At 34.5% G+C, this 14,745-nt stretch overlaps 1 protein-coding gene across 9 annotated transcripts in view; it reads right to left on the minus strand.

The window, feature by feature from the left end:
* Positions 1-484: 484 nt before the first annotated feature.
* Positions 485-14,745, minus strand: part of ZFYVE9 (zinc finger FYVE-type containing 9) — a 50,046-nt gene continuing 35,785 nt past the window's right edge. For 8 of the 9 annotated variants that reach the window (XM_039320007.1, XM_039320009.1, XM_039320008.1 and 5 more), the window contains 9 exons: positions 11,331-11,555; positions 9,992-10,074; positions 9,081-9,185; positions 7,437-7,587; positions 6,661-6,741; positions 5,830-5,992; positions 4,893-4,998; positions 3,795-3,971; positions 485-2,033 (listed from right to left, as the gene is read on the minus strand). In XM_039320007.1, the coding sequence (XP_039175941.1) occupies positions 1,872-2,033; positions 3,795-3,971; positions 4,893-4,998; positions 5,830-5,992; positions 6,661-6,741; positions 7,437-7,587; positions 9,081-9,185; positions 9,992-10,074; positions 11,331-11,555 (1,253 nt within the window). In that variant the 3' untranslated portion in view covers positions 485-1,871. Of the gene's footprint in view, positions 2,034-3,794; positions 3,972-4,892; positions 4,999-5,829; positions 5,993-6,660; positions 6,742-7,436; positions 7,588-9,080; positions 9,186-9,991; positions 10,075-11,330; positions 11,556-14,745 lie in introns of those variants that run through there. The other variant, XM_039320015.1, reaches the window with a different exon arrangement.

Consider the following 14,745-nt stretch of genomic DNA (forward strand, 5'->3'; position numbering starts at 1 on the left):
AGGGATGAAAAGTTCAGCCTTTCTCCATTTGTCAATAACTTTAATACAAAGCTAAGTTACTGAAAAGCCTGCTTCTAATAGTGAAACTGGGATGCAGCTAATAAAGTAAGAATCTACAGCAATTGTAAAGAGCAGTTGTATTGACTTTGGCAATTCAGCCTGTAAAACAATACTATTGCAGAAGGAGAGAAAGCTTATAAGGAACTTTAGTTTTTGTGCAAGGAAGAGAAAGAACAAGAAACTTAAAATTGCTTTGCAAGACCCTCCTTTTGCACATGATTTCACAGGTGCCCATTAATGTCTACCAGTTCCCTCTTGCGTGGCTAAACATTGAATAACATATTTAGGTTTAGTATTACATGACCTATTTGTGGGATTAATCTTTAATTGTTAGAAGATTCATTTTTCTGTCCTTCAGTTTGACGCTTTGATCTAATTCCCATTCTAGTTGCAGTTTAGCATCAGCTGTGTTGTTTTTGTTTTGTTTTTTTTTACAAATTTAAGGATGCAGAGGCAATTTATTCAAAAATGAAATCTACACGTGTTCATGTATATGGCTATCTACAGAGAAAAATTTGTTATAGCTGCCACTGCTGTCCATACTTGCCCTGCAATACAAATTTGCTAGTCCATTTTCTAATCTGCATTTAGTAAAGCTCAGTCTTTTATCTCCTTGCACATGGATGATAGCTACTCATTTGGATAGCGATGTCCAAATGATATCTGAATTTATTTTCTCAATCGTTTGACAACTTTCTACTCGTTACTGTATTCTCAGGAAATGTAGTGTTAACAGGAAAATGCTCACATTCTCTTGCTGTCACTGCCAGCCTGATATCTTTTTGCAAGAAGGCTCAATTTGCAGTCTGCTCAGTTCATTTCCAGTGAGGCACGGTGCAAGCTTTCTACCTTGTGAAAGCAAACCATGGAACAGTAGGCAAACTTGCTAGAATTCTCAGAGAATAGCTTTATATAGTGCTGCTACTATAAAGTGCAGGGTTAATGCTATGGATTGCTTAAGTAGAGTACACACTTATCAAAAAAAATAAAGAGTACGTTCCTTTAAAAGAAGGATCAGTTGAAAAGAATAGCAATTTCATGTAATTGCTCATTTAAGACTAAAGAAAGCTGCCAAAAGCGTAAGACTTACTAAAGTGCAGAAAAAAAACACCAAATTCTTACAGCAGGTTTGCCAATTTCATTCTTAAAGGAGACTAAAAAAAAGTAAGGTAAAGCACAGAAAATGCAAGCTTAATTTACATACAATTTTTGGAAAGATTTCTGCTTTGGGCAGATGTAAAAAGTATCTTCCTGATGTTTGTCTTTCTTTCTGAACCTCTCTGAAGAATAGGCCAGCATGTCCTGGAGGTACTCTGACCAATAAAGTGGTCACAATAATGTAAACAATATATTTTAAATGTCTAGAGAAATTAACCATAAACAGCAGTATAATGAGGTCAGAATGGAGGTCTTGATTGTTTCTTCATAATAAGTTTATCTACAAAAGTTAAATGTTGACACATGTCTTTTCCTTATTCCCCAAGTGGTCTCTGCATTCTTTTGAGCATCAAATACATGACTGCAGTAGCCTTTAAACATGACCATTATTGGTTTCTATTTCTATTCATAACAGATGTGTGTTAGCTGCAAAGATAGCATAGCCATTTTGTAACATAGAAGCTGCCCTGATCCTGTTTGTTGACAAATGCATAGACAATTCAGAATTATGGAACAACTGTTCTCACCCACCCACCCACTCCACCCAACCCCTCACAATAGTGTTAACTAAAAGCTTAATTTTCCAGTTTTAAAGTGCAAATGATTCAGATACAACTGCTGCTAGAACAGGTCTGAAAGAAAATGAAGTCCTCTTATGAGATGTTTTCCAGAATATAAAAAATAAGCTCCATTATGACTGGGCCCTCGCTCAGCTGGCATGCCCCTCCATGAATCACTGGAACTAAGGCACTGTCCAGATCATTCATGTACTGAACAGGCAGTGGCTGGCCATTGCTCCCAGCCTGGTAGCCTACCTAAAGAGAAAGAAAAAAATAACATGCTTCAAAGTGAGTAGGACAAAAAACATTATTTTAAGAACAAATTATTTTTATTCCAGGCACATTATTTATTTTACAATATTTAGAGATCAACCCAATCCTATAGACTCTGGGCAGTTTATAGGTTAAGAAACAAGTAAAAGCAAAATAATATTTAAAAAAAATACTTGCAAAGAGATTCATTTTGGGCTAAACGCTAATTGGGGGAATATGGTCTTAAGTATCTTTTAAAGCATCAGGAATAACATCTTGAAGTGAGCCATTAGAAGAGATGTTTAAATTATAATACAGTGTAAAAAATAAACTTTAGCCAACTTTCCAGAAATGTAATATTGTAGGCAAATGAAACAAAAGTATATCAATATTGGAAATGTGGGCTGTAAAATGACAGCACCGCCAAAAGAGATACATCAAAATTAAGGCATAAAGAGTATAGAAAAAGCTGATGATATGGGTTCCCTGCAGGTAAACCTTGACTTTTGATCACATTTGGGACCAGAATTTCTGTCACTAAGCAGTGCATTTATTATGAGAGTCATTTAACAACCACGATGATTTGCTTAATCGTAACTTTTAACTACCCCTTTTGCCATAGTTGTTAAGCCAACCACTGTGGTCATTAAAAGAATCATGCAGTCCCTCATTGACTTTGCTTATCAGAAGCCAACTGGGAAGGTCACAAATGCCAATTACATGACCCTGGGACACTGTCACAAATGTATGCCGGTTGCCAAATGTCCAAATTGTGATCACACAACTGCAGGGACACTGTGACAATCATAAGTGTGAGGACTAATTCTAAGTCACTTTTTCATCACCATCAAACTTTTGAAACTTTGAATAGTCTTTAAACAAATGGTTATAAGTAAAAAGCTACCTGTAAGTATTATAAATATAAAAATTCTTTCAGAAAGAAGCCTCAAAATTATGCATGTCATGAATACAACATAATTAGAGGTGGAGTTACTAATATGTATATATAATCTAATTACAGGCTCAACTGGTTCAACTTTAAATGAGCTGGAATTGACACTCCACTGTAGGCATTACTGATTATGGTTGTGTATGCTCTGAAGATGATTCAGGCATCACATTAATAAATCTTTCTCTGCTATTCATTATAGAAACCAGACTTTTTATCATGTTTCTGTGAAATTCTGAAAAATGGTGCCACTGTTTTAAAGAATCCACTCATTAAAGTTAATGTGGCTCTTAAGCCAGAAGCAGGCAGAAGCTGAAACATTAAAGCTATCTTAATAAACATCAGATAATTTTGGCACTTGTCCAAGGTCCAAAACTCTTCTGAGGTATTCTTAAAATATGCACAACTTTATTACTGCTACTATATCAATTTGGATTCTACATTTATCTTTTGGACCTGATCTTATAGTCTGCCTCATCCCTTTCCTCTAGCAAGGAGCCTCCAGTGTAGTGGTTCTCAACCTGTGGGTCGGGACACCATTTGGGGTTGAACGACCATTTCACGGGGGTCGCCAAACAAAGCTGTCCGCCATTTTTTTCCCTCTTTTCTTTGGCCACGCCCCTAGCACCCAGTGATGTATAAGTGGTTGGGGGTCACCACAACATGGGGAACTGTATTATGGGGTCGCGGCATTAGAAAGGTTGAGAACCACTGCTCCAGTGGATCTATTCATTAAACGAATAGTAAAAAAAATGCTTTATTCATGTGCTTATACCAAATGAGCAAAAAGCATTTCTCCCAGAATTGCTACTTACTTGATCAGTGTCAAGTGTAACTCGTAGACCCAGCTTGGTCATTCCATCTTCCTTCAGCAGCTTCAGGTGTGGACATAAGGCCAGGCAGAAAGCCTTAGCCACATTCTCAGTCAGTCTGCTATGATCTGCTGGGTCACTCAGACCATTATGTTGGTCATCATTTTCCAAGAAGAAAACCTTAACATAAAAAGAATTGTTCCATATGTCAGCCCCAATAAACATAAATGTTTACAAAGCTGCATTACAACAGTAGTTGCATATCAGTGTATATTGCTATACATCAGTGATTGCATGACCTCTGTAGATGCCCCACACTAAATAAATAACAGTAGCTTGGCAACTCAAAAACATTGGCAATTTATTAAATAATTCAGTTAATGGCAAGTGCAGTCTAAGAAATGAAATAAAAAGGATATAAACATGAGAATTATGCAGTGAGATAAGATGACTGTCAAATGTCTTAATGTCAGAAATAAAATCATTCTATTTATATTTTGACAGACATTGTGGCACATCAATATAACTTTCAGAATTATAAATAAAAACTTGCCTTTAAAAATAATTACATTTCTGTTCAAGGCATCTGTTCATACCATTAGTATCACGAAAAAGAAAAGAAATTAGAAGGTAAATAATAAACATGTCTTTAAAAGTGACCTTAATTAAATTTTATAGTTGTAGTTATGATACACAAGTGTGCTTGCAACCATTCCACACACAAATGGAATGTTAAGAGGGAATATGTTCACATTCCACTGTAGAATAATTGGTGGAATATTATGCAAATTTTGATGCTCTATTTCCCATATTGGTAGCTATGTAAATTTATTAATTTATTTTTGCAATTATGTATTATCCTTTCAAAGCTCAAAGCATACATTGGGATAAATCCTGATAATTATATGAAGCAGATTAAGCTGATGGACTCTACCCGACAATCAGCCAATGAGCTTTGTGATCATGTAAGGACTTAATGTGGGTCTTCCAGATCAAGTCAGTATTAACTACAACACTGCACTGGCTCTCATATATGTGAGTTACTATCACATAATAATAAAGATTCTAGCTTTTACATACAAAATAATGTGATTTCCTCACCTCTGTCCACCTAATGACCTTCCCATTTGCTTTATATTCTGAACCATGGAATATCTTCACACTTATTATAAACTCCATAGATTTCCCATCAATAGGACTTACAACACTAAAATGTGGAAGGAAGAGATAGCTCTATTAGCAGTAGGATTTAATACTGCTTTAAGTCCTGCCTTCATATGCTTAGGTAATTATCAATGCTGGTCCAATTTAATAAACAATGTAAAACTCTGGGTCTGTTTATCAAAATAAGTTCATATAAAAGAATAATGAAGCATATTGAAATAGGAGCAGTTAAAACATGTTACATATTTAAAATAGCTTATCTGAAGAATCACCAGATAGTTTTTAGGTGAAACAACTTTCATCCAAGCATCCCTTTCTGGTCAAGTATAATATTAAAATCCTTAAACATATATTATAGAAGAGCTAAAAACCATCCACAGAACTGTTAAAAGTATGGTGGCATCTCTGCTATATATAAGAAATTCTCTGAGAGAATCTTTAACAACTGTTCTAATTTGAGCTTGGTTATTCTAGTTTACCACACACACACACAATATATATATGGACTATAGATTAGTAAATGAAGCTACTGGCTTTGAATGTAGACTTTAAACATGGACAGTATATGAAAAGTCATGTAAGAGACATTATCTAAGTTAATCTGAATATTTCAACGAGCATGCCCTATCAGGAAACACAACTCTGGCTGGGCAAAAAGAAAATGCAGATTAGTGCACACCATTCAGACATTCCTTTGAAGCTAAAGTCCAATTTATTCCTTTTTTTGGCTATGCAGGAGATAGAATGGAAAAATTCTCCACCAGAGCATTATGTATAGCAGATTTCTGTTGGTTCACATGATGTTAATTATAGCTCAGCATTACATGTGAAGCAATTCAATAAACCCAAATAAAATAAAAAGTTATTGAGGTACCCTTTGTTGAAGTTTTTATCATCATCCACCCACTGAATATGCACATGTTCTTGAGGTTCTTCAGCATCCACTTTTCCACAAGAAATTGTGAAGTCTTTCATCTCCCTCAGAGCTTGCCTCAGGGAGTCCATATTTTCAGCTGTTATCTGTACCATCACACCATCTACATATGAAAAGATACAAGCACTTACAAAATTCCACACAATATATTGTTGAAATGGCACGTAGAGTATGAAAAAGGAGAGCCTAATATCCTGATCAATGAATTTTACAATTGTTATGTATTATTATACAGATGGAAAACCACTTTGGTATGGTGGTTAAGGTAGAAACTGGGAGCTCATGACTTGAATTGCCCACAGCATTGTCTAAAAATCAAGAACAATAAATAGGATATATTAATTTCCATTATTACCTGAATCTACTCTTAGCTTTATATTCATCTTTAAGGAAATGGTAGAGTTGGTAAAGTAAGAATAATGCAGAATTTAAAAATATATTGAGCAATTGTTTTTCTAAAATCAAAGTCTTTACAAAAGAGTCATCAGTGACCATTTACGTCTATTTTTGTGAACAAGAATTAGTATCCATGCCTTTAATACAGTACTATTCACTTTGGGAAGAATTTGAAAGCTGAACTAGATTAGACTGTAGAAAAACATCATTCTATAAGGGTGGTTAAATACATAAGTGCATAATCTGTAAAAGAATGTCTACCTTTATCATTGTGCAATTGTTAATTTTTATTGGCTTCCTTTTTTATGAAACCTGTTTTGCAAAGCAGTTTGTTTATACTTTCATAAATAAACAAATAAAACACTGAAATCTTACCTTCTACAATACTGGACTTTGCAAGATAGCCTGAAGATGATTTTAAAGCTCCACTAAATACAAAGAAGCTGGCTCCAGTCACTGCAACAATGAGACATATTAAAATGTAAATATAAAATGTCCATTTAATTCAATAACAAAACAGCGAACAATACAAAGAAAAACTAAATTATGCAATTACTATGTTTAAACAAAAATATAAAGTACATATTTTAGGCCAATTGAAATGTTCTGGGAAATTTGAGAGTTAAAAGGATACTTGATCACTATTACTCCATTTTGCAATCTGTTTTCAAGATGTGTGTTTATTATTGTGTTCTCCACTTCATACTCAAGGGTTTTAGTAGAGTTGAAAAAGTTACTAGTTTGGGTCATGAACCCTCATGCATCATTTTGCTCAGAGAAAGACTACCAAAAATAATACAAAAACTTAAACAGGCCAAGATTCTATGAGATTCTATTACAGAAAGATAGCACAAGTCTTATTCTGGCAAGTTAAAAAAAATGCTCCTTAACAATTCTTTAATTTTAAGACAAGAGGAAACATACAGAATTAGTGCAGTACCAAAATTCAACAAACTTGAAGCGCAGTGCCAAAATTCCAACATTAAGAAATAATTGAAGTTTGATGGCTAATTTAAAAACCAACATCTGAAAATTCTGCCTTTGTATTTCATATGCTTATAAAATTAAAGACTCAATAGCAGCTTTAAAAACTAAAAGAAATAATTCAGGAAATCAATATTTATGTAGAAAACACTGTCAACAACTCTCACCCTTCCTTGGTTGATTATGAATACTGATGGCCTGAGTCTGATAGTTGCCATCATCATTCTGCACACAAACCAGATGGGAGTCTGCTCTTTCATTGAAGCATGCACCACCTGCTAAAACATGCTCATTGGATTTGTTCATGGCTTTCATCATCTGCAACAAACGCCCCAAAATAGAGCACCTGCCATTAATGTGTAATATGGCCTGTGACTTAAAAACAAACATTTTGATACTTGGGGAAAATATCTCCTCAGGATTATTCCTAGAGGACAAACTATATACAGTGTTGAATTATTTTAAAGGATTTAGAATTTTTCATAATCTTGATCTACAATGTGATCAGAGCTTCATCTAAATCCCATTGGATTCTGGTTAAACAAACAACCTCCAAAGCACTGACCCACATCTTCCCTTTGATGAATATCCTGAGCCACATTCATTGTCTTTGTTGGATAAAGTATATGAATAAAAGATAATCAGCTCTCTTAAGGAGGATAAATTGGTTAAGTGTTCCAATCTGTCAGATGGCTATCGGATGCAAGAGACCGAATGAAAGGTCTCACAATTAGAGTTTACTCTTCTTGAAATAGATTTGGGGAAGTGAATAATTGACTAAAAGAGATTTCTGCAGACTTCAGAAAAGTGTTATCAGTGCTCATAAGGTTAAAATGGCAGTAGTATCACTGCCAGAGGCTTTCTCAATCCATATTCAAGCAACAAAACACTGCTTTTTAACAATAGAACATCATCCCAACCATAAAGTACGGTGATGAAAATAAAATGGCTAGTAATCAAGGGAAACAAGGGATTCTAGATTGCATCTGCAATTTCTACAGGATATGACGGAATTCATTGATAAGATAAAGTTTAAATACATATGAATCATACAGCAAGACTACAATCTTAAATGCATGATTAAATTTATGCTACTATGTAATGTCCAGGAACAAGGAACCGTTTTGGAATTTTGTCCTTGACCCATCTGAAATACTACAGCATGAACTGAAGATAAAAATTCACGCAACGTAACCCACAAATACCAATAACTTGAAGCAGTGAAGAAGAATGCTACAGGCCTACCTACCTCCAAGCTGAGCTAATATGCAAGACTGATCAACAGGCATGGAAAATGTCTGGCTGAAATTGTTGTAGCAAAAAAGTGCCACTATTCGCTAATTCTAAGCTTCACATATTTCCCCCCCCCCACACACACACACACAGAAATATAGTGAATGGTGGCTCAATGTGAGACATGACGTGGCAATTTTGGGTGTTGTTTGTTTAAACAGAGCTTAAATATTTAGATCATGTTAAGAGATACGGTACTATGGGATTACAGATAAACAGTAAACAGTTCGCAAATTTAATTAATCGCTGGAAAGCCTTGGCAAAATCATGTCAAAACTAATGCTAAACAGTCTTTAGAACACAATCTTTGGACTCACTTCTCCAATATTAATTATTTGGTAATATGTTTATTAGGTAAATTAATTCAAAAAGGATTTACATATAAAGTATAGGAAAACAAGTCATTTTTTAAAATGAGCACTTAGACTACAGTAATATGAATCAGAATTTTATTTAATAAAACTATCTTTGTAGTGGATTTCAAAACTGAGTGTATTCTATCTATTTATGCCACATACCTCATTATATCTGTTACTGGGAATTTTTATGCTCGTTTTTCTCACTTCCATATCAACCACTAAGCCTTGGACAACTGGTAATGTATACTGGTAATTCCTGAAGTCCTGTCACACAGAGAATAATCAAAATCATGACAGCTAGTGATCATAATTAAACTTTAACATTTCATATATTATGAATTGATACAGAAATATTTTAATAACATGCATTAAATTCTGTTGTAATAACTATTTTATTCTGTAAAGAATAGCAAAGCATACAGTTGATTTCAGAGGCAATATGAAAAATCAAAGTGGGATTTGTAAATGATGACAAATAGTTTCCAGTGAGATACTTTCTTAAATGGCAACTATACAACAGAATTAGTTTACAATATAGGCCTGACAAGTGAAATAACTTGCTTAGCTGATGGTAGGAAGATAGTATCCATGTGACTATCAACTTCCTCCCACCCAACTTGCCTATCGCAATTCTGCTTCCTAAAGACTGAGAAAATACTATTCATTTACCATAAATGCATTTACATATAGCACAAATCTTTTAAATGTGGAAAAAGACATGCCCAAAATATTATTTTGTTTCCAGAAAGCAACAGTTTTATTTAGGCAACATATCTAAATCTTCTGATTTTAGAAATACCATTGAATATTTCATTTATTAACATCTTAATATGACTGTATCTAATATGAGCAGTATATCTATAACTATAAGAAGATACAATTCAAATCTTAAGATATGTTTAAGGTCACATATTTAGTATATATACACAAATAAAAGAAAAAGCCTATAATCCAATTCTGGAACTTTTCAACATAATTGTGTAGGTAAATGAAAATACCAAAACATACACACTTTCTTCATTAAATATGACAGAGCAAAGGAAAAACAAATCCTTATAATTATTACTTACTGCAAGAAGATTCATAATTGTGTGACCAGTCTCACCAAACAATGGCTTACGAAATCTGACACTGAAAAGTGGACATGGATACACTAAAAAAAAAAAAAACCCCAAAATTCAGATTTATTTTCTGAGAAGTTTACATTTGCTAGAAAAGTAGATATAGGATTAACAGAAATATTAAAATAATAGCTATTATTATATTATCACACATAAATAGGGCAATTGGAATCTTTATATCATGTTGGTGCCTCATTACTCAAGAACTTTTATTAAAACAAATATGCCTTGTAATTGAGTTAAAACACTGGGTTAAAATATCAGCTTGCTATGTATTTATTTACACAGGGCAACAAAAAGATATTGGTGCCATCACTCCTGATTTTAGTACCAGTCTTTCTATCAAGTTGGCTTAAGTTTCATTTGCCTTTTCAATAAGTACACATACAAATGAAACACTGAATGGAGGCCAGAAAGCAAACTGTCTCAACCCCTATATTCATTAAGAAATATTTATTTATTTATTTATTTATTTATGAGACTTATATACATACCGCTTTAAGTGCAAGCACTCTCTAAGCAGTGTACACCAGTAAGCAATGTATGTATGTGTATATATATATATATATATATATATATATATATATATATCATTGCCCCCAACAATCTGGGTCCTCATTTTACCTACCCCGGAAGGATGGAAGGCTGAGTCAACCTTGAGCCGGTGAGATTTGAACCACTGACCTGCTGAACACAGTCAGCTAAAGTGGCCTGCAGTACTGGACTCTAACTGCTGCGCCACCTCGGCTCATGATATGTCACTAATATAGTTAGCTCTATAACTGAATTTGTCTTATAATTCTTATAAGCATAATACGTAAAGAAAAAACATGCAATCTTATTTATTTAAAAACTTAAAAGCTTTTTAGTGAAAGAAAAATTAAAGTTATGAGATTCAAATCAAGAAGAAAAAACAGAACCTATGTTCACACAGCACGTAAGATCTAATGATTAACTTATAATTTGCCTTACTCCGTTTTGCTGAATAAGGTATCATTTGCTGGATTCACACATCAAATTAAGCCATAAAACCACACTGTACAAACCACTGGCTTATTTCACAGAACAAATTATGCAAGCACATTGTATTATCGCTTAATCTGATGTTTGAACCACTCCTGGTTCCCTTTATATGAACAAAAGAAACTCCAAAATAAAAAACTAAAAAGTTATTATCCCAAAGTGTTACCACCCAAAAAAAACCTCAAATTCTTCTCTGTGCCATTCCGTAGGTTTTTCCCAAAGTAGTATAAGATATATTTCTAATTTTTAAAAAAATGGGACTTACATCTGTATTCAGCTCCGAGTCTTAGCATCAGTCGGATTGGAAAAACTTTAGCCCAAGGAGTCTCCCATTTCTGAATAAGAATCCCAAATAAATATGGTGGGGTGGGAAGCACCAAGTCCTGCAGTGACTGATACGCAGGCGTAACGTATAGAAAGCCACCATGCTCCTTGCTACTAAGGAAATTCTGACTGAAAAATGAGTGTCCTAGGTTGCTCACAACATTACCTACCAAACCAAAAGCATGGTTATTTTAGCGGTACATATACCATCAAAACAGAAAATTGCATATAACCTTATTCTACTAGTAATCATAGAACAAAATGAATTATTTAATGTTAAAACAGACTAATATTAAATTTTAATTAACATACTAAAGCAAAAAACAAATCTGACTTTTACTCAGTTAACATCGCAATATTTCACATATCATTTGTATTCCAAAACAGTATTACTCCCAAAAGGTTATTTCATGTATCTAGAAGTCTTACAGCTGAAAATGGAATCCGAGCATCTTAGTATTTAGGAAAAGCATAAAAATAAAATTTATGAATTACATATGCTTAAGTTATGAATAAATTCATTAAACTTCTCAAGATCTCCTGCTTTAGTCATCATCCTTAATTATTATTTCTAACAATCCATTAACATACAAGTCTAGCCTGACACTTAATAAGTTGGAAAACAAGAACTTCCACATACTGAAGTATACCTTGACACTGAAGTAATTTCTGAGAGACATTAAAACAAAGATTAAAGGCCACTGGCTTCTTCTTTTGGCTAGCCAGACTTGCCTACAACCCTAATAGCCTACTAGCTTTTGAGTTCAAATGAGATGGATTAGGCACTGTCACCCAGCTTGGTTTTAAATAGTAATGATCGTCAACTCATTTCAATAAACATAAAAAATATACACAAAGAATAGATAGATACAACTTTGGTAACAACTAATTGTGGTTTGATATAGCAGAGGGCAAAACAAAACTTGTTTTACCGCAAGTATGCCAGTCACAAATCTAAAGTGATTCTCCCAGACTATTTAGGACAGTGATGGCAAACCTTTTAGAGACCGAGTGCCCAAACTGCAACCCAAAACCCACTTATGTATTGTCGGGTGCTGGGTGGGCATGGCCCATTGGGTGGGTGTGGCCCATTGGGTGGGTGTGGCTTTGGTGGTAACGGCAGACTGGGTGGGACTAAAAAGTTCAATCAATCAATTCCAACTTTGCGAGATCTTTTTTTTCATGCGAGAAGTTGAAATTGATTGATTGATTGATTGATTGAACCTCTTTTTTTTGCACACGGCGGCGGAAGCCTAAAGCAAAAAGGTTTTATAAAACCCAGCTGAAAGCCTAGGACTAGGGTGATGGTGTGTGTGCCCACAGAGAGGGCTCTGCGTGCCACCTGTGGCACACATGCCATAGGTTCACCACCACGGATTTAGGAAGTGCTATTATGTTGTAGCCTTGTAAAACATTGTCAGAATAAAATCCCTGCATGAGAGTGCCCAATAATAGACAAGAAGCAAGATGAACTTCCTCATCTCCATTCTTAGATAATGCCCTCTCCTCTCAAAAAATAACTAGAGTTCACTGGTTTCAAGACAGGAACTAAACTTGAATGTAGCCAAATGGCAATCTAAATAGAATGCAGGCTGGCACTATTCTGAAATGCAACATAAATTTTATCAGGTTCAAACAATCCAATCATCGCATACATAGTTTTTTTTTATATAAAAATCTGTTTTTCTAACTGATTATATTTCGGAATTCTGATTATTAAAAAAAAAGTAAAATGATTTCTTACTTCCCATCTTAATTCCAGTAAGGCACTGCTTGCATTCCTTTTGGAATGACATTTCTGAAAGAGATCATCTTAGATCCCACTGTCAATTCATTCAAAATACATATGTCTGCATACCATAACTGAGTTGCTACACTGACAGTTTTAGACACTTGTCTCAAGATATATATGCTCAGAAAAAGCAAATATTGCAAATCATTTCTGTTAAGATAGCATTTGTTTAATGTTTTTTTTCTTATTTCCATTTAGAGCTGCAAACTGGAACTTAAGAAATTCCAGTAAAGGACCTGGAATTGTAGAACACGTTATGTGAGAAAAAGAACTTGAGACTTTAAAACCATATTGCAGCTGGAATAGATAAGCACATAACTTCCCCTAGCCCAGGGATAGGCAACCTTGGCTCTTTTATGACTCGTGGACTTCAACTCCCAGAATTCCTGAGCCAGCTGCTGGCTCAGGAATTCTGGGAGTTGAAGTCCACGAGTCATAAAAGAGCCAAGGTTGCCTATCCCTGCCCTAGCCTTTTCTTTATCCACTGTGGCTTAACAAACTTTAAAAACCAACTATCAGTGAAGATGATGTCCACTTGCCTATAGGACAAATGATATTCCACCCTTGTTCAATATGGTAGCCTACTGGACTGGCAGAGGAACCTTAACTCAATATTCATATTGAGATAAGTCCCTCACCACAGAAGTGTCTGTGGGCTAGCTTAGGATGCTGAGAATAGTTGCAGTGATATAATTGGATATGTCCTCCCACAGTGGGAACATCAGAAAAGTTTAAGAGGAAGAATCAGTAAGTAACCCACAGCATTTGATACTTGAGGTCCTTTGTTCATGCTGAATACTGCTAGCTTGGCTGTAGAAAATATCACAATTTTATAGGAATAAAGTTGCACACACATGTAGTATAATATACTAACAGCACAAAGTATATAACAGATACTTTGATCAGAAAGTATCCTAATTCCTGTGAAAAATCCCTTTGTTATAATGAAAATCCTTTACCTACTTTTGAAAAGTATATATAATACTTCTATTTCAAGCAAATTTTCTATATATGAAAAACTATTATGATGCAATAATTAGATTCACTGCATCTGTACCAGATAATAAGCTGATTGTGATAAACTTTGGGTTAATCTATTGCTTTCTTTTCTCACACATATTATAATGTCACAATAGATATTAAATACGCTTTGTGCGCCACTAAATGAATGTATGTAAGAAGTTAAAAATCATGAAGATCATCCACTCACAAAGTAAGAATACTTTTTGCTATCCAACACATAATTCATGAATTAATTTACTTGTGTGCACTAAAAAAATGTAAAATACTGAATCCTACCCAGGTAAAATTTGGCTATTACAAATTACTCTACCCAAAGTCCTGTTTCTCACAATATTACAGCCCAACTGAAGAATCCCTAAGACCGCCCCCACCCACATAGACAGGCAAGACACCAGAATATAAGCTGACAGCAAACAGCACTCCTTACTAGCACTGATGATGTTACCTAGTTAGGGTAATGAAACGTCTGGCAGAAAACAAGCAAGTTCAGAGAGCACTAAAGACCCCTCATCCCAATATTACAGAACAGTGTGCCCAAAAA

Source organism: Crotalus tigris, unplaced genomic scaffold, assembly GCF_016545835.1.
Source record: "Crotalus tigris isolate CLP2741 ecotype Arizona unplaced genomic scaffold, ASM1654583v1 scf7180000023617.9722795, whole genome shotgun sequence".
In the NCBI taxonomy this organism is placed as follows: Eukaryota; Metazoa; Chordata; class Lepidosauria; order Squamata; family Viperidae; genus Crotalus; species Crotalus tigris.